Source organism: Saccostrea cucullata, unplaced genomic scaffold (genome assembly GCF_032062105.1).
Source record: "Saccostrea cucullata isolate Sc308-1 unplaced genomic scaffold, CSIRO_AGI_Scuc_v1 ctg1598, whole genome shotgun sequence".
NCBI classification, from domain to species: domain Eukaryota; kingdom Metazoa; phylum Mollusca; class Bivalvia; order Ostreida; family Ostreidae; genus Saccostrea; species Saccostrea cuccullata.
The window spans coordinates 37,807-57,767 of record NW_026939013.1 but is presented as its reverse complement, the minus strand read 5'-3'; the positions used below and the strand labels follow the sequence as shown (position 1 = coordinate 57,767).

At 35.0% G+C, this 19,961-nt stretch overlaps 2 protein-coding genes across 3 annotated transcripts in view; both read left to right on the top strand.

Annotated features, from left to right (window-relative positions):
* Positions 1-19,961, top strand: part of LOC134252101 (DDRGK domain-containing protein 1-like) — a 59,511-nt gene that overhangs the window by 31,815 nt on the left and 7,735 nt on the right. The gene's annotated exons all lie outside the window — the stretch shown is intronic.
* On the top strand, positions 4,689-19,062 carry LOC134252099 (uncharacterized protein C2orf42-like). Of its 2 annotated transcripts, none has more exons than XM_062734538.1 (9): positions 4,689-4,796; positions 7,705-8,402; positions 8,504-8,630; positions 8,753-8,911; positions 10,144-10,278; positions 11,334-11,435; positions 13,548-13,756; positions 17,937-18,096; positions 18,246-19,062. In XM_062734538.1, the coding sequence occupies exons 2-9, from the start codon at positions 7,713-7,715 to the stop codon at positions 18,440-18,442; spliced, it is 1,779 nt and encodes a 592-aa protein (XP_062590522.1). In that variant the 5' UTR covers positions 4,689-4,796; positions 7,705-7,712; the 3' UTR covers positions 18,443-19,062. The 2 variants fall into 2 exon arrangements, with proteins under 2 accessions (XP_062590522.1, XP_062590521.1); XM_062734537.1 differs by having other exon boundaries at positions 4,695-4,796; positions 7,638-8,402.

The following is a 19,961-nucleotide window of genomic DNA, read 5'->3' as shown; positions in this document are numbered from 1 at the left end:
GCTATCTGGGGCCCCTTTTTCCACGACGAATTATATTTAATCTACAACGATGTTGGTAGTTTTCAAACACGAGTGAATAAAGAAGACGCCTTTTGAATAGTTTCAATACTTCAGACACATTTTAATTATAAGGAAAACTGCATTATCTTTGATTTTTTAGATCCTTTCACAGCTAAATTCGGCCAGGTTTGTGCGAATATTTTCTTTTATGGCAAGAGAATGGGCGGGTCTTAGTACAATAGAGGGATGTTCGTGTCCGAGAAGACCTTATATGACTATTGTTATTATTTCGAATTTAGTCATTGTCCAATCCGATGACAGAACAACAAAACATGCTGGTTTAGTACGTTTACATTTTATCGCAGACACGTGGTTACTTAAGGTCAATTTACCTGTTATCCTTTTCTACATTTCAACTTTTATAATGGTCAGCCAATGCTGTTTATACTTAATAATACGCATGGATTTTCAGCATTTATGGTTTTTAGGTCAAGAAATGCACATGAAACATGTATTCACCGATACTCGGGAATACGTGAAGACCTAGCGAATTGCTCACCAAACACGCTATCTAGTGACGCTACAAAACTTTAAACTAATGTATATATGATGTATATTCTATCAATTGTTTGTAATTGTATGTAAATTTTACTGTGGTCTCGAAAAAGGTACATATGTAGATCCGTGTCTAATCTGTGACTCAAATGCATAAAAAAATATCGGCAAGCAGTAAAATTCCAAGCATGTTTTGTGGTACTCACTCGTAACGAATTTCATTTAGCTGATTGGTCAGTTAGAAAGTATCGCCTGTGCCTCGATTAGCATATGAATTCATTCTTACGTCAGAAAATCTAGTTCCGTCGATCTGCTTATAATGGGAAAGGCCATCTAGATTTAACAATATTTTTAAAAATAGCATATGAGCGCAGTTAGGTACAATTTTCTCCTTTCACATATTGGTAGATTTGAATAAAATGCAGTAACCAGTCAAAGGAGAAAATAGTACCTATCTGCGCTCGTATATTTTAAGGGCTTCAAAGAGTGGGGCGGGGTTAAAATGCAATGGGAATTTGATGTAAACATGATACCCCTACCCCAATCTGAGATGTATATCTTTCAAATCATGTTTTTATTTTTGTTAAAAATAGTATTCTATAAAGGTACACAAATCAGTGATTACCCGGTAGTTACATACAAAAATCTGAGTAAAAATTAGATATTTAATTTTTTGTCCATATACGTGGGGCCGCTAGTCACTTCATCCTTAAGAAAGAAACTCAGAAGAAATGTAGAGAAACATACAACTCGTACATCTCCAAGATGCTTAGCGAATGTTTTGAGGATTCGTCAAAAGCAAGAGAATGGAAACATCCGGGGTGGCGCCATTGTGTAAAGAGGGGATACTTCATAGTGACACCACGACTAAAGCCAATATTTTGCAATTGAACGAACAGTTTACTTCAGTATTTACGCAGGAAGATAAAGCCAACTTACCTGAGAAATCCAACAGCCTTTACTCACCTGTTCCAGACATCACAGTTCACGAGGCCGGTGTCCTGAAGCTCCTACAGAACATCAACCCACACAAGGCCACACCCACACAAGGCCACTGCCACCGGTCCAGACAACATCCCAGGGAAATTACTGAAAGAATTAGCAAATGAATTAACACCCATACTTACCACCATATTCAATGCTTCCATACAACAAGGAAAGATACCTAATCAATGGAAAGAGGCCCTCATAACACAGGAGACAGAGGAAAGGCTTCAAATTACAGACCAGTCTCCCTAACATTTTATTTGTTGTAAATTAATGGAGCATATATTACACAGCAACATCATCACACACTTTGATACCTTGAGGCAAATGGAATATTATCGGATTCGGGTTTCGCAAACAAAGATATTGTGAATCCCAGTTCATCATAATCTCTCCAAGAGCTGGCTGATGGATTGAACGGTGGAGACCAAATGGACTGTGTCCTTCTTGATTTCTCCAAAGCCTTTGATAAGGTGTCCCATCAAAGACGCCTAAGCAAGTTTTACTATTATGGTATAAGAGGCAGGGCATTAGAGTGGATCAACATTTTCTTAATGGTCGTCTTAGAAAGGAAGTCATCAAGAACACCAGACGTCACATCATGGGTGCCACAGGAAACGGTGCTTGGCCCACTTCTCTTCCTAATTTACATAATTAACGATCTTCTAGAAAGAGTAACATCAACATTCCGTCTTTTTGCGGATGACTGTTTTCTTTACAGAAAGATCAGTAAAGAAGAAAACACCTGGCAACTACATCCAAGAAGACCATGAAAGACTGCAGTCATGGAAAAACGATGAAAAATGTGAAGTGTTGCGTGTGACCAACAAATTGAAACCGATAATAAGAAACAACACCATCCATGGAAAGAACCTAGCCACAATAAAGTCAGCAAAATATCTAGGCCTTAACATCAGTAGCAACTTATCATGGAATCAATACATTGGAACAATTACAAAGAAAAACAAACATAATCATTGCTTTTCTGAGACGCATCATCAGCACATGCCCTAGCACTATCAAGGTGCAGTGTTACACCACCTTATTAAGACCAATAGTGGAGTATGCTTCCATCATATGGGACCCAGTAACTCAGAAAAACATCTATGAAGTGGAAATGGTACAAAGGCGAACAGCACGCTTCGTTAAGTACTGGGAATTATAGAACAACTAGTACTAGTGTGAATAGGATGCTCGAAGATTAACAATGGCCAACACTACAGGAGCGCAGACATAAAGCAAAGGTCATCATGCTTTATCTTATTGTTCACCATCTTATCGCAATACCAACACAAAACTATACCTTGTACCAAGGGGAGCTAACTTAACAACACAGGGCCATAACATCAGGTTCTAGCTCCCTTACTCCAGAATTCAGGGTCATCAGCAGTCCTTCTTTCCATCAGCAAATAACACTATGGTACAACCTACCATCTACTGCTGTCAGCGCCTCTAGCCTGGAAAGTTTCAAGGACAGCATTATCAGAATGACCTAGCTCCGGCAGTTTTAATTGTAAATATCACCAGAATGTTTTTTTATGAACTGTGAATAGATCTTTGTTTCCCCATGGGCAAGTACCAATCACGACAATACACCAGAATGTGGTTTGTGGTTTAAAAGGAAGAAGAAGAACATATATACATAAATGTTTATTCACCAATCACAGAGGCGTAGTCACAAACTTAAAAGTGAGGGGGCTCAAGTCCAGAATTTCTTTGACAAGCAAAAAAAAAAAAACAACCCCAAAACAAAACAAAAACCAAAAAACAAAAAAAAAAAACAAAACAAAACAAACAAACAAACAAAAGTGAATGTTCCCCAAACTCGAAAATCCTATTAGTGGGGGGGGGGGGGCAACTTTTTTTTCCAAAGGCAAGTTACTTTTAATTCCAATTTAGGACCAGCATTCCAAATCCCAAACTGGTAACACAAGAGGTCTTGACGATTTAATTACTAATATTTACTATATTACATTACTATATTGTACAACTATATTACTTCAAGAGAAATGCTTATACTCAGTTGTTGAACATAAGAAATGCCATAAAATGAGGTTAAATATTATTTTAAAATACCTTTGATTTTTTCGACATTAAAAATTTGGGGGTGGCACAGACAACCCCCGCTGCCCTCCCCTCCCCCCCCCCTCTCCCCCGTGACTACGCCTATGAATCAATTAAGGGCCCTCGGGGGGGGCATGAACAAATTATTACAATATGATTACACAGATTACAATTCTACATCAAAGGTGTATAATGTAATATGACTAATGATTAAGTTTGACATTGAGAAGTGCATCACCACAAGATGTATCATCATGACAATGTAGGATTTACTGGATCAAAAGTATAGAAAAACCATTGGATTATAAAAAAAAAAATAGATAAAAATAATAAATATAAGAAAAAAATTCTTGTAATAATAGCAGTACTCTGATATGTAACTAGTGCATCTTGAATACAAAGGGCACCAGGCGATGGTGCCTCTATACAGCCAGTCTGGCAAACCTGTACCCTAAGTATTGAAGACGGTAATTAAAAAAATTATTTTAAGTATTAACAGAAGTAATAATTTCAATAAATAAGCACTCAGCATATAATTATAAACTTGATAAAAACTAATCTCTTGGAGGTAGTTCAATAGATATTTAACATTCTAATCTGAATATATGTATATCCACATACACAAACACAGGGACTTGCTCCCGGCGTGTAATAATAATTTATTTAAAAAAATCATATACCGTAATAATAAAACTACGTGTAGTTTTATTATTACGGTATATGATTTTTTAAGATAAATTATTATTACACGCCGGGAGCAAGTCCCTGTGACACAAACACACACTTACTGTTAATCATTATGTGATACAACTTTAAAAAATAAAGATGAAGCTAAACCTGTGTCCAGGCAGCTGGCTCACTTTCAGATTTGATTTATTGAAATATAGGACGGAATTAACAACATTATATGGGAACACTTATGTAATCAATTAATTTTTATTTGAAAAAAATTTGCACGAAATAAGTAGTTTTTGTGTCATCCGGGATTGCAGACGTTTGTACTTTCTTTTTATTATTTCGCATTATCCAATGAAATGCGACAGCAGATCATGTGCCATGTATTATCCAATCAGCTCTTTCGTCTTGACCGCGTTATGAGCAGGTAGCTGTCATGGTGGAAGAGCCGAAGAATTTCAGACGATAATTTTCTGAGCGCAAATCTGTGTTTTGGGTGTAATATAGAACCACAGGTAGGTTTGCTAGAGAACGGAAAAAATAATATGAACTTAATAAAACCAGTTTGAATCTTGGAATACAATATTTTAATAATTACAGGGAAATCTTTTAAATGAGGTGACTTTACAATGTTACCGTCTGTATGATTTGAACAGTACTGGTAAATACAGTGTATTTTCCTTATCTGAATATGTTATATTTTCAATGTGAGGAAAATATCTGTAAGGTAAAGCACAGAAGACGTTCTGGTTGTGGCAATCTCGCTAGAAAAAAGGCAAATGATTCATTCTATGAATTAAAAATCTCTGTGTACATGATGAGGATCCATACAATGAACAACAATCAGAGAGCTTTATTGTTACATATACACTTAACAGTCCCTATATCATTTATTACTTGAAAAAGTCCAACAAATTAACCGTCTTTCCCAGAAACTGTTAAAATAGATGCAAAGGCTGTTGCTCGCTGACATCTAATCCGAGATTCCTCTGACTCTACCCCCCGCTTTTATATTGTGACTTGTGCGGGGGAGAGTCAGAGCAGACACCATATTGAAAACTGGGAATCTGGAAACCACCTGGTATCGCTTCTGTGCATACTTTTTACAACTTTATTTCGCGGAGCTAACTCCTGAGACGCGAGAAATCAGTAAAACAATTATTCACCTACTTGTTTATCGTCATAATTATGATGCTTTCGCCGTTTAAACAACCCTATCACCGAAAAATGAAGCAATCACTTGAATTTGGTCGCCTCCTCGACATCCGACTTCTTTGCGCATGACGTTACACACAAATACAAAAACAAACTATCATGTCATGAAAATATCATGTGTGGTGATTTAAACCTCATATAAGCTTAAAAGTCATTTTTGACAGCTGCTTTCCTTATCAATAAATAAATGAAACATCATTATGTTATTTTATATGCATTTTCACAACACTTTCATAATTTTCCGAAAGCCCTACACGTGGTTTGAGCACGTGTTACTTTCAAACTGACTGAAATTTTGTGTATTTGTGTGCTTATGTTATGCGCAAAGCAGTCGAATGGCGAGGAGGCGACCTAGGTCAAGCGATGCTTCATTTGTCGGTGATAGGGCTGTTTAAACGGTGGAAGCATCCTTTGAATGACAATTAACAAGTAGGAAAATAATTATTTTACTGATTTCTCGCATCTCGGGAGTTAGCTCCGCGAAATAAAGTTGTAAAAGGTAGGCTGAGTAGCAATACCAGGTGGTTTTTCCAGATTCCCAGTTTTCGATATGGCATCTGCTCTGACTCTCCCCCGCACAAGTCACAATATAAAAGCGGGGGCTAGAGTCAGAGGAATCTCGGATTAGCTGAGGTCATATGGTGCTAAATTCAGTTACTTTTTCATTCGACAAAGGAGTATAACAAAACAGATTTAGACAGGAGTCTCGGGGAAACAGTCGATGGGTTGGACTGATGTGCAACTGTTGCATGCATGGATTAATCTAGGTTTTTGGGGAAACTACCCTTTCTGGAGAAATTGGGAAAATGAGCCGAGGTATGGGAACCACTTGAGCTAGTGCAGGGCAAGCCCTGCTTTGGGGCTAATTGACTTCGAGCATTTTTATGACCATTTAAAATGCATGAAATAGCAAATTAAAACCATATTTCTCATGTAATGAAAATTTTACTTTAAATTTTCAGTTTTTATGAAAGAAAAAGAAATATTTGAGGTTTTTACTATTGTAAGGGGAATATTTTACTCATCAAATGGGAAAAAATTAGATCTTCAGGGGAAATTTTCTGTAGGGGAAAAACACCCATTATCGGTAGTAAATATGCCCTAGATTAATCCATGGCATGTGACACTCGGGTCTTACAGATTTCAGTTCCAGGGGTTTAAATTTTCCCCAAACATTCACTGGTCAAAGGACTATTAAGCTAGTAAAATTCACTATCCGTCATGCATGCATGTTATTAAATTACTAGTCCAGAAACTCAGAAAAAAATGCTTATAATTTTCATCAATTTCTGAGGCTACATAAGACATTCTAGGAAGTTAAATAAAAAATTAAAATACTTTTAATTAAAATGTTTTTTCTTCTCGAAACTACTAAGTCCAACAGACTATCTTAGGGTAACAATAAGCTAGTATGCCACCCCTTAAACTTAAGGTCCCAGACCTCGGACCACTGTATTTTTAAACCCCTGACAACTGTATAATGTTAACATTGCATGTATATAATATCATGCAAGAAAAAAGAATAGAAAATGAGATTATTTTTTATGACAAATCATACACAAATTGGAATATATGTGAGCTGAAAAAATGGTGTTTATTAGACTTGAGAGAAGAAAAATGAAAAGGTCCAGACTTGGATTTGATTTCAGGCCCCCAGAATCTCCAGAGAGGTGCCCTAACAACTGAGATATCTGGCCACAGGCAATCTGTCTTTTTACTGCATTTCTTTTCTTGGCCCCCGAAGATATCAACTGTTACTCAGACTCTTCCATGGCAGGTCTTCCAAGTTTCAGGGCATGGTAAGGTAAAACCATGTAACAGGAGAGAGAAGAGTTTGGGTTGGTGTCTTTGAGGAATATAACAGATGGATTCAATAGCGGATGGCTAAAATGAATTTATTTGAACCACAGTCTGTGTTGGTGTGTTTGGGGTCGTGACAAGAAAGCCGACTGGCGGACAGCCAGTAGCTAGATAGCTCACTCGGTAGAGCAATGATTGTAGATTTGGGGGGCCCATGTTCAAATTTGGGTTTGGACCATTGTTTAATCTGAAACATTTTGCAGATACTCCTTTGTTATGATATATGTATCTTGTATTTCATATTGTTTCCTCTAAATTCTATGCATATTTTTATTTTTCAGAATTTTCAGCTCAATTAAATACAATAGGCTAATTGACGTAAAAAGTACTTACTATTGACTTTTGCAGACTTGGAAATGGCCACACCAGACAAACTAAAAACATTGTTTGAAGATTTAGGAAAACCAACATTAAGAGGCGTACGGAAATGTCCAAAATGTGGAACCTATAATGGTACAAGAGGGATAAGCTGTAAGAACAAAGCGTGTGATGTCGTATTCAAAGAGAGGGAGAAGAAGAAGGGACATAGTGCTGACGCTGTAAAGATAATGACTGGTTCAACCATCCAGGTGTTTTCAGTGAGACTACGAGACAGAGGGCCTGACTATCGCGGATTTGTACAGTTACCTTTGTTTCAAGACATGGACGGAAATCCCGCTACGGTGGTTGACCAGGCACTCGTTTACCAAGCGGCTCGATGCTATGTGGACAGTTGTTCTCGAAACAATCAGATAGGATTTCAGAGCGATTCCTGTCCTCACATCCGGGCCGCCATTGATTGTGAACAGGAAGCTCAACCATTGACTCTGAAAAATTCGGTGCTAAACGCCTTGCAGGTCCCTAATGAAACTAAGCAGGCCATATGGCTGCTAGCTACAGAAACCACGGGACCACTGGTGCAAAGAGTCACAAAGAACATTATGGTGGTCAAGTGTAAAGTCAGTCCAAAGCAACCACTGGGGTTTTTGCATTTTGCTTTTTTTGAGACATCAAGAAACCGAACTCAGCCGGAGCATAAATTTCAGTGTACTTGCCGTTCTTTTAAGGTAACTGTATACTAGATATTCTATAATGAAAATTGAACATTATGAAGAAGCAAAATGGTTTTATTCTTGTACTTTGCAATATGATTTTTTGTGTGTTCCAGACTAAACCAGGACCCAAAGAAGATCTGCACAAAAGATGTGTCCATTTTTATGCTTGTATATGTGCTTTTGCCAGTGATGAAAAACTTCAAGAAGAATTTGAATATTACATAAACTTAGATGCCAACTGTAAGCCCCTCATTATTTCAAATATCTAACAAAAACGTTATGGCTTTACATGTAGGGATGATGTTGATTTTTTCAGATCATTTGAGCTAAATATACATCTAAGAAATAATTTTCAATTTTAGTAACTATACCCCCAGATATGCCTTCACCAGAGAGACAAGTAGTAGCAATATTTCAAGACAATGAGATTGAGGTGTCTGATCCTACGACGTTAGAGGTGGTCATTAGCGATGAGAGTATCGTCCGGCCGGCCAAGAGACAGAAAAAAGACGAAACACTGGGTAAGTATATATATGTTATCCACTGTATGGTAGAGCTGAAACGAATACCATAAATCAACATTCGAATATTCGTGACTGTTATTCGATTCGTATTCGAACATTCGGTAATTAAATAAAAGAGTTATTATGCCTTTTCATATACTTGCAAATCCTATTGTTTATTTCTTTATATCAGTGTATAAGATAGGTGTAGGCCTTATTCTCTTTAGAGAAGTGGACAGGCTATCGCCTACATCCAGGCGATAGCCTGTCCACTTCTCTAAAGAGAATAGTGTAGGCCTAAGAAATAAACGTCTGCTCCAAGCCGTTTGACATGTAAATATGCATTAGGACTCGCATTTATTTTCAAGAAAAAAAAATAGAAAAAGAATCTTTATCAACAATTATAAGCCTTTTTACTTCTTTAAATTAGGCGACTGTATTGCATTCCGATTACGTTAAACGCCCGATCAGAAAACCAGCAGGTCTCGCCATGTTTTTCTGTTATAAAAATAAAAAAAACGGTTCGTTTCCGGAAGCGTCCTGTGAATTTTTTAATCAATATTTAGATTTAATATGTAACATTCTAAAAAAATATATGGGTAATATAATGTATATTTTTCATATATGATTTCTGAAATTATTTATAAATTATAAATCTGAACAATCGATTCCGTTTGTTGATCCGGAATATTTCTCTCCGCACAATATAAATTTTTTATTACTTTCAAAAATCATGGCGGTCATTGTCAACCGTATCTAAATTAATTCGGAAACACATGAGGTTGCTGAATATTTGGCTTGAAGATGATTAAATAAATCTGATTTAGTGTCTTTATCAGGCCTATAGTACCACGTAGACAAATTTTACAACCTGTCTTCTACACGTATTTGCTTTCGTTTGCTTCTTTTCCCACAGAGATCAAAAACAAGTGGATAGGCCTACACCATTTATTGCTTGAAATACGTTGTATTAAATATGTGACCGAATATTCGAATACAAATTTTCCATTCGAATATTCGTGAAAAACTATTCGTTCACGAATGTTCGAACATTCGTTTCAGCTCTACTGTATGGATAAAAAGTAAGCTTAAGATATTTCCTGAAAGATAGGAATTATATAAAAAATTTTTGAAGAATTAAAGTGGGCCATGGCATGATTTGTCACTGGAAGATAAAGAATTAAGAAAAGTGATTACCAGTAGGTGAGCTACTTTTAGGACATAGTCTCATATTTATTTTTAATTTATAGTTCAGGCCAGCAATGCTTTATTAACTTTACAAGAAGGAAATGGAAACACTCCATCTCCTAACAGTCCTAAGAAAAGCAGTCCAGTTAAACAACAACCACAGAGTAAGGCAGCCTCAGCAGCAGCCAAGAAACCAGGTCAGTTTGTGGATATTGAAGAGGATCTTTGTTGATGGGGGGAGGGGGAAGGGGTGGTTAAGAAGAATGAAAGACATCAACAAATATTTCCAATGTTTTCAGACTTTGGTGTTTAAATTTTTTTTAGCTATTTGATTTAGTTTATCAAGTAAATACTAAACAGAATATATGAGTTGTTGATGTTGACATACAGCATTCATTGATCTTGAAAATGGTACACAGTAAAAAAGGGAAATAGAATAGTGTATTTTAAAAGCAGAGTTTCCGAAAACTATCGGTCCTACCGGCAAAACCGATAGAAAATCGAAATGTCCGATGAAATTCGCTATAGTACCGGTCCGTGTGACCGATTGTCAGATTGTGGTGAGGGCTTGTCCTGATTAATTTACTGTACTCTGATCTATTGCAATGCCTTCATAAATGAAAATTTTCAATGCAGCAAGCTCCTATTCTTCGTAAATATCCATAATCTTATCCATTTTGCAATTCTACTTGACTTATTTACTTCCAAAAACGATCGTTTTTTTTCTAATCCGAATTTCCTCCATGCCTCTGTTTATGGTAAACCCATGCAGTATATAGGTCATGAAGTGCAATGCCCACTGAGAAAACGTAAAGATAATTTAAAAATTTATTTTTATTTTGAATTTCTATCATAACTGCTATTTATATATATGATTCAATTTTACACGTTCTAGAAACCTCAAGAAATTTTCTTTTTCAAGAATTATTTTTTTTTTTTTTATATAATTAGTTGTTTCCTTCTCCCAACATTTACTTGGGGCTGATAAGCTGCCACAAACGTGTGTGGGCTGGTGCCATGCTTGAATTATTTATAAGTTGCATAACCCTGGTATCACAATCAGCATTTGTGAGCCATGGAAATTTTTTACATATATTCAATATACACTTTATTTCAAAATTTATTCGGACTGATAGAATATGCTTCGGACTGGTAGAACGCATTAAGTCATCAGTCCGAATGACTGATAGAAATATTTGGTTTTCGGAAACTCTGAAAAGTACAATGTGTTTAATGTTGATTAATTTTGTAGGCACACAGCCTATAGACGAGTCGTTAGTCGTGGTATCCTTCCATCAGTGGCTGGGCAGCGTGACAGAGAGGATTAACCAGACAATGCATTATCAGTTTGATGGTCAGAATTTACACAGATTTCATATAAAAAAAAGATTTTTTGATAAATCTTTCTTATGAAAAATGCTAAAAAAATTTCTCTACACATGAAAGTTGTCAAAATGATTTAAAATTGAAAGATTTTTATACCCCCCGCAAACGAAGTTTAGGGGGGGTATATTGGAATCACCATGTCCGTCTGTCTGTAGACGAGACTTTGTCCGGACCATTACTCAGAAACTTTTGGAAGGATTTGTCTGAAAATTTGTACACATATTATTCACCATATGAAGTTGTGCACCTGATATTTTTCATCTTGATTGGATTATTTTTTTGAATTTTACAGGTGTTTTTTCATTTTTATGTTGGGGTTTTGTTTGGACCGTTTCTCAAAAACTATTGCAAGGATTAATCTGAAAATTTGTACAATTATTATTCACCATATGAAGTTGTGCACCTGGAATTTTCAACTCTTTTTGTTCATTTTTCTGCATTTTACAGGTTTTTTTGAAATTTTAATTGACTTGTTCATTTTGGGCTCATGTATAAGGTTTGAGACATAGAATCTAGAATATCTGTACAAAAACCTGAACTACAGCTTAAAACTACTCATAAAAACTTAAAAAAAAAAGAAACATCAAGTGTTAAAAGCAGTTTTTACATTGCACAGAAGATAATGTAATTTCATTTGTCTCTTGGGAATAATGACTGGACATGCATCCAGTTAAAGATAAATTAATGAGTTTGGTGTTGGAAGTTGTTAAGGCATATCTCTTATCAAGTGTGTGTGTGTTATCAAATCTTCAGGGAATAAGGCACAAGAATTAAAGATCTCTCTAATCTCTTATTCTCTTAATTGTAATTTATTGTCTGTCAAAACACTTCATTACTGGATGACCAGTTCTTTATTTTCAAAATGCATTTCAAATTGATATATCAAGATTAATTTGATTTTGTATAATCATATGGTTTTTTTTTCAACAATCAGTTTGCAGAGTGACATAACACATAATTGCAATATATTTTTTTAATGCAGTAATAAAGAAAAATTAAATGAAAAAAATAAAAAAAATTTTACAATGGAATTACAATGTATTAGTATTGATATTTCATTTGGTTGCACCTCCGTTTCATTCATTAAAAACATGTTCATTTTTTGCATTTTACAGGTTTTTTTTAAAATTTTAATTGACTTGTTCATTTTGGGCTCATGTATAAGGTTTGAAACATAGAAACTAGAATATCTGTACAAAAACGTGAACTACAGCTTAAAATTACTCATAAAAACTTTAAAAAAAATAAAAATGAACATCAAGTGTTAAAAACAGTTTTTTACATTGCACAGAAGATAATGTAATTTCATTTGTCTCTTGGGAATAATGACTGGACATGCATCCAGTTAAAGATAAATTAATGAGTTTGGTGTTGGAAGTTGTTTAGGCATATCTCTTATCAAGTGTGTGTGTGTTATCAAATCTTCAGGGAATAAGGCACAAGAATTAAAGATCTCTCAAATCTCTTATTCTCTTAATTGTAATTTATTGTCTGTCAAAACACTTCATTACTGGATGACTATGAGTTCTTTATTTTCAAAATGCATTTCAAATTGATATATCAAGATTAATTTGATTTTGTATAATGGTTTTTTTTCAACAATCAGTTTGCAGAGTGACATAACACATAATTGCAATATATTTTTTTTAATGCAGTAATGAAGAAAAATTAAATGAAAAAAATAAAAAAAAAATGTTACAATGGAATTACAATGTATTAGTATTGATATTTCATTTGGTTACACCTCCGTTTCATTCATTAAGAAACATGATGAGCAATTATATTTCACTGCAAATTTTTTAAAATAAATTGTGAACAGATCTAGATCCATAAAGTATTTTTGAATTGGCACCTTCTCTGAAAAACCCAGCGGGGGGTATTTGTCCCTATTGGACAGTTCTAGTTTTTTGTGTAATGACAATTCATAATGGAAATAAAGAATAAAACCAAAACAAAATGAACAAAACTGAATCAGATTAAGCTTTTATCACTTTTTATTCTCAATTTTATAATCAGCATTGAGTCTTAAGACACTTGAATATCTAAGTCCTTGTATTGAAATCCTGCCCTCTTTTTACAGGTAATCCAGACCCGCTAGTCTTTCATGCTCCTCAGGTGTTTTTCGAGTGTCTACAACAGAGAATCTCATCTGGCAGTAAGAAAAAGAGACTGCCCAACTTCACCACAGGCTTTATACGTAAAGACGCTCTACCTCTGGGGACCTTCACTAAGTACACCTGGCACATCACCAATATCCTGCACGTCAAGCAGATTTTTGATACGAGTGATGTAAGTTCATAGACAGCGGTATTGAAATGACAATACTGTATAGACTGTAGCATTATGTCTCCCCTTCCGAAGGGGAGACATATTGTTTTTGTCGATTTTCTTATTCTTCTTCTTCTTCTTCTTCTTCTTCTTATTCTTCTTCTTCATCCAAATTTTGTCCAGGCCGTTACTTGAATACCCTTTGACCTGAAGACTTCATACTTGGAACTTATATAGAAGACCTTGAGGCGGAGTGTCTGTCACCAAAATTTTTGACCTTGATCTATATATAAGGTCAAGGTCAAACTTTTACATTACAGTAGAGTTTTGGCAATAGCTTGAGTACCCTTTAATATTAGGACTTCAAACTTGAAATATAGAAAGAAGACATTAAATACAAGATGTAGTGCACCTAAACTTTGACCTTGACCCCTTTCTATGTTCAAGGTCAAATAGAGAAAAAACATGATTTTAACATAATTTTAGATACCTTAGACTTTTAGACTTCAAACTTGGAATATGCAGAAGACACATAGGAGAAGGATGTACGTGATCAAAATTTTTGACCTTGATCCTATGTTTATAGGGTGAAGGTCAAACTTTCAAAACAAAATAGAGCTTAGGCCATAGCTTGAATACCATTTGATATTAGGACTTCAAACTTAAAACATAGAAGGGAGACATTAAATACATGATGCAGTGCACAAGAACTTTGACCTTGACCCTTTTTTTCAAGGTCAAATATAGAAAAACATGATTTGACCACTACTTGAGATATCTTTGAGATTTAGACTTCAAACTGGGAACATGCAGAGGACACATTGGAGAAAGTTTATGTAATCATATTATATGACCTTGATCCAATATTATTAGGTTAAGGTCAAATTTTCACATCTAAATAGAGTTTCAGTCATAGCTTGAGTACCCTTTGATATTAGGACTTCAAACATGTAACATAGAAAGAAGACATTATATACAAGATCTAGTGCACAATGACTTTGACCTTGACCCAAGGTCAAATAGAGAAAAAAAACATGTTTTGAACATAACTTGAGAATCTTTTGACATTTAGACTTCAAACTTGTAACATGCAGAAGACACTTAGATGGAGAGATTATGTGATGAAAATTTTTGACCTTGATCCAATTATTATTAGGTCAAGGTCAAACGTTCATATGAATTTCTGTTGGTTTCATATGCATGATGCTGGAAAGCTGTACATGTATGTTGGTCAGTTCAACTGAATATTCATTCAGTTAATTATACATTTCAAGACTTATAGGGAGTAAAATTTTATACTGTAAGTATTTCATTGTAAGCATGTTTCAACATTATTTTACCTTTCAAAAATTTTTTGCCATCCTTTTATTTTCACACTTGCCTTTGCTGCAAATTGGTGAAATTCAATATGAATTTGGGGAAATTCAATCACCATAGATTCATTTCTTTTAGAAAAAAAAGTTTTTGACAAATTAAGAAAATGGGGCATATTTGGGAGTTGGATAGAACCATAATAAAATGGGGTTAAAAACAACCCATATACAGCATATTATCAACAATTCAAGATGTGTACATCGATCCATAAGATGTGAAGCCCCAACCCAACCCTTTTTTCTGACAAGTCATTATAACTGAGAATAAATTTTTAGGTCACCTGAGTAAACTCAGATGACCTATTGCTATCTGTTTTCGTCCGTCGTCGTGCGTCGTGCGTCGTGCGTTGTGCGTCGTGCGTTAACATTTGAACATTTTCTGCTTCTTCTCTGCAACCACTGAACCAATTTCAACCAAATTTGGCACAAAGCATCTATGGGTAAAGGGGAACAAAAATTGTGAATTTCATGATCCCTGCCCCCCAGGGGCCTGAGGGGTGGGGCCAAAACCACTAAAATTAATGCAATCTTTAAAAATCTTCTTCTTTACACCTGGGCATCAAGCAGTCAAACTGTTTGCATAATTGTAATCAGCAATGAGTCCTCTACCAAAATTGTGAAATTCATGGCCCTGGTGTCAGGGGTTCTAGTGCTAGGGTGGGGCTAAATAAGTAGGTAGTGAAAATGCATTATTTCTTTGAAAATCTTCTTCTCTGCTCCTAGGTATTAAATAAAGTAACTAAGTACATAGTTATGATGAGCAAGAGTGCCTCTACCAAAATTGTGAATTTTATGGCCCCAGGGTCAGGGGTTTTGGTGTTAGGGCGGGGCTCTATTGATTATATAGTGAAAATACCTGAATTCTTTGAAAATCTTCTTCTCTGCTCCTGGGTATTAAATAAACTAACTAAGTGCCTAGTTATGGTGAGCAAGAGTGCCTCTACCAAAATTGTGAATTTTATGGCCCCAGGATTAGGGTTCTGGTATTAGGGGGGGGGGGGGCTCTATTGATTATATAGTGAAAATACATTCATGAATTCTTTGAAAATCTTCTTCTCTGCTCCTAGGTATTAAATAAACTAACTAAGTGCCTAGTTATGGTGAGCAAGAGTGCCTCTACGAAAATTGTGAATTTTATGGCCCCAGGATTAGGGTTCTGGTATTAGGGGGGGGCTCTATTGATTATATAGTGAAAATACATTCATGAATTCTTTGAAAATCTTCTTCTCTGCTCCTAGGTATTAAATAAACTAACTAAGTGCCTAGTTATGGTGAGCAAGAGTGCCTCTACGAAAATTGTGAATTTTATGGTCCCAGGATTAGGGGTTCTGGTATTAGAGGGGGGAGGGGGCTCTATTGATTATATAGTGAAGATACATGAATTCTTTGAAAATCTTCTTCTCTGCTCCTGGGTATTAAATAAACTAACTAAGTGCATAGTTACGATGAACAAGAGTGCCTCAACCAAAATTGTGAATTTTATGGCCCCAGGGTCAGGGGTTCTGGTGTTAGGAGGGGGGGGGGGGGCTCTATTGATTATATAGAAAAAATACAGGAATTCTTTGAAAATCTTCTTCATTGCTCCTGGGTATTAAATAAACTAACTAAGTGCATAGTTATGATGAGCAAGAGTGCCTCTACCAAAATTATGAATTTTATGGCCCCAGGGTCAGATGTTTTGGTGTTAGGGCGGGGCTCTATAGATTATATAGTGAAAATTCATTTAATCTTTAAAATTTTCTTCTCTGCTCTAGGGTATTAAGCAGATGAACTACCTATATAGTTATGATCTACAAGGGCCCTAATCTTCCAGAATTGTGAATTTCAAGGCCCCAGGGTCAGGGTTACCATTGGGGGGGGGGGGCTGTACTTATATACTGAAAATGAATGAATGGTTTGAAATCTGCTCCTTGGTATTAATCAAATATCAAGGCCTAAGGGTCAAGGGGTTCATGTGTGGTAGGGGCACTACTGATTATTGCTGAATATAACTGATTAGTTGAAATGCATTTTTTGTTCCCCTACCTTGTGTATGGGTATTAAGTAAACAAACTAAGCAATTGCTAAGTGTATTGTTATGATGAATTAAATTTAATCACTGGAAAGTTGTTGCATAATGCTCAGGTGACCTATAAGGCCCATGGGCCTCTTGTTAAAGAAAGTCATTACAACTGAGAATAAATTTTAAAAAACCCTTAGTACTCTTCTGACCAATCTATGTTGTCAAACCAAACCTGTTTAGAAGATTTGCACAAAAACCAAAAGAGAATGACGGGACATACATTGATTTCCTTGTAACCTCACCCACACACCCTCACTCTCATTTTACATGTGTGTTAGACAAAATGAGATTGATAAAGGCAGGCTTATTGTAAAACTCATAAAATAGCAATGTCTAATCATGCTACAGATAGGTTCTGAATTTGTAAAGGTAAATGTTTACAGCTTCAAAGCCTGCTACAGTAGAGACTCGCTATTACGATGACGGTTTTATACGATAGAACGCTTATTACGTTGTAAATTCAAAGCCAATGTACCAATTTATAATCACTTTTTAAATTTCTCATTCTTACCATTTATTGTATACTGTAGAAGCACAAATTTTTGTGGGGATAAAATTTCGTTGATTTATCATCAAAAGTAGTTTGTGGGCATTTAATTTCATTGTTTTGAGAGTAATTTCATTCAATATATAATCATGAAAAATTTCTTGTGGGATTTAATTTCTTTGAGAATTGTCAACAACAAAATAATCGAAATTTAATCCCTACTATTATTTGTGCTTTTACAGTAGTTCTGCAATTAAAATGTATGTAATGTCTTTGTAGATGCCACTAGATATCACTCGTAATTTCGTGGAAAACAGAGATGGAACTTATGATTTGTATGAAGTGCCAAAAGTCCAAGTTGAGAATTTAGATGAACCATTCAAGGGCAAAAATCCAATGCCAATTCGACCTTTTGAACTTAAAACCTACCTCAAAGTTGGTAAGAAACGAGAAACTTAGAATCCTTTAGAGTGTTAAATGAATGGAGTAAAAATTTCAATGAGTCATGCTTTGTACAAAATACATCCAGTAGGAATACAACAATCTGTTGAATAAATAGCTTACCATTTATTTAATTTTCATTACAAGGAAATACAGCGGCAGATCAAAAGGAACCAACACCCTTCATTATAGAGTGGATTCCTGACATTCTGCCCAAATCCAGGATCGGGGAACTTAGAATCAAATTCGAGTACGGTCACCAAAGAAACGGACAAATTGTGGAGCACCGAGTTGTGACTCATGAGATTCCTGTTCAAACTATACATGTGCAAGATATTGGCTGATTTGACAAATCTGTTAATATGGGGCGGTGCTTGAAAGATCTCGATGCTTGATGGTTTCTTTTGTCTCTTCTCTGTTTTACAAATGAATTTATGTACATTTTGACAAGTTATAATGTCTCTGTGCTCTATGAATGTGTTTGTTTTGAAAATAAGAGTATTTTTTGCTGGTATGGATGTGATGTGATGGTAGACTGCATTTCTGGAAGATGTTGTAAATGATAACAAAATCCAGTGAATGAGGGACGGAAAAACAATGTATATGTAAAACATTATTTTAAAACATGAAGAAAGTTTCCCAATACATTCTCCTTCAGCTTCAGTTTAAATAGGAAGCCCCGTACAATTTGGACGGTGAAAGAGTGTAATGAGTTAAAAATTAATGAAGGGATTCAAAATCACTTCTATGTTGATGTAGAAATGCATTTACATGTACATGTATGTGTTTAGTGCATGTTCTTACAAATGTCTAGTGATGAATGTATTGATGAACATATTCATGCTTTAATTATTTGTAAATGGAATAAAAGTCAGTGGAAATTTTAATTTGGAAAATCAAATTGAGTGAAAATTGACAATTTGTTTGGTAATATTATTATACATGTACAATTTTAATTTGCGCAACTTGATATTTCTATGTTTAATTATTCTCTTTTGAACAAGTTATAAAAAACTTATATATACCATATTTCTAATATTGAAAGTTATAAAAACTCATATATACCATATTTCTAATATTGAATGTTGAAATTTCATGGAAAAAATAATAGTTAATCATTTACTCAAAAGGAAAAAAAAAAACACATCACACAGAAGAATTGTTATAAAATGTACATATGTACACATGCAGGTTCAAATAAAATGCGAGTGCTCAGGGGTTTTCCAAATTAAAGTATTCTCTCAAGTTGATCAATTTTGTTTCTGTGAAACATTTTTAAAGAAATATCATTTATGACTGACCTCATTGTACATTTGAAAACATTCATGTAAAATTCAATGAATTCTACATGCAAGCTTATTTAAAAGGTGTGAAAGGGTGGATTGTGTTTAATTGTTTTATAACTTTTGCACATGTATTGAAGTTTTAAGTTGCCAAAACCTGTAGAAAAAATTGTTGCATGTTTGCCATTTTGGGCATTGAAATTATATTTGCTTGTCAATTTTTGAACACTTGGTACTTTGTATGTACATACAATGTATTAATTTATTGTTGATTAAAACATTATTTCATTTTAAAAGCCTTTGGATTTTTATGCCCCGGAATTGGGTTACCATTAGGGGTATAGTGTTTTACAAACACATCTTTTTTCAAAATGGTTTTGCTTTTGTCTCTGTTAGCTGTTATGAAATACCTCATTTTCAACTTCTACACACTCGTTAGATACAGAAGTTAGCCTATCTGTCGAAAGCAGGATATAAGATCCTAGATTTTTTTAAATTATAAATTGCAATTTTGTCTTCCAAAATTTTGTCTTTTTTTCTTTTGTAGACCAATTTCTTCAAACTTGACACAGATCATCCT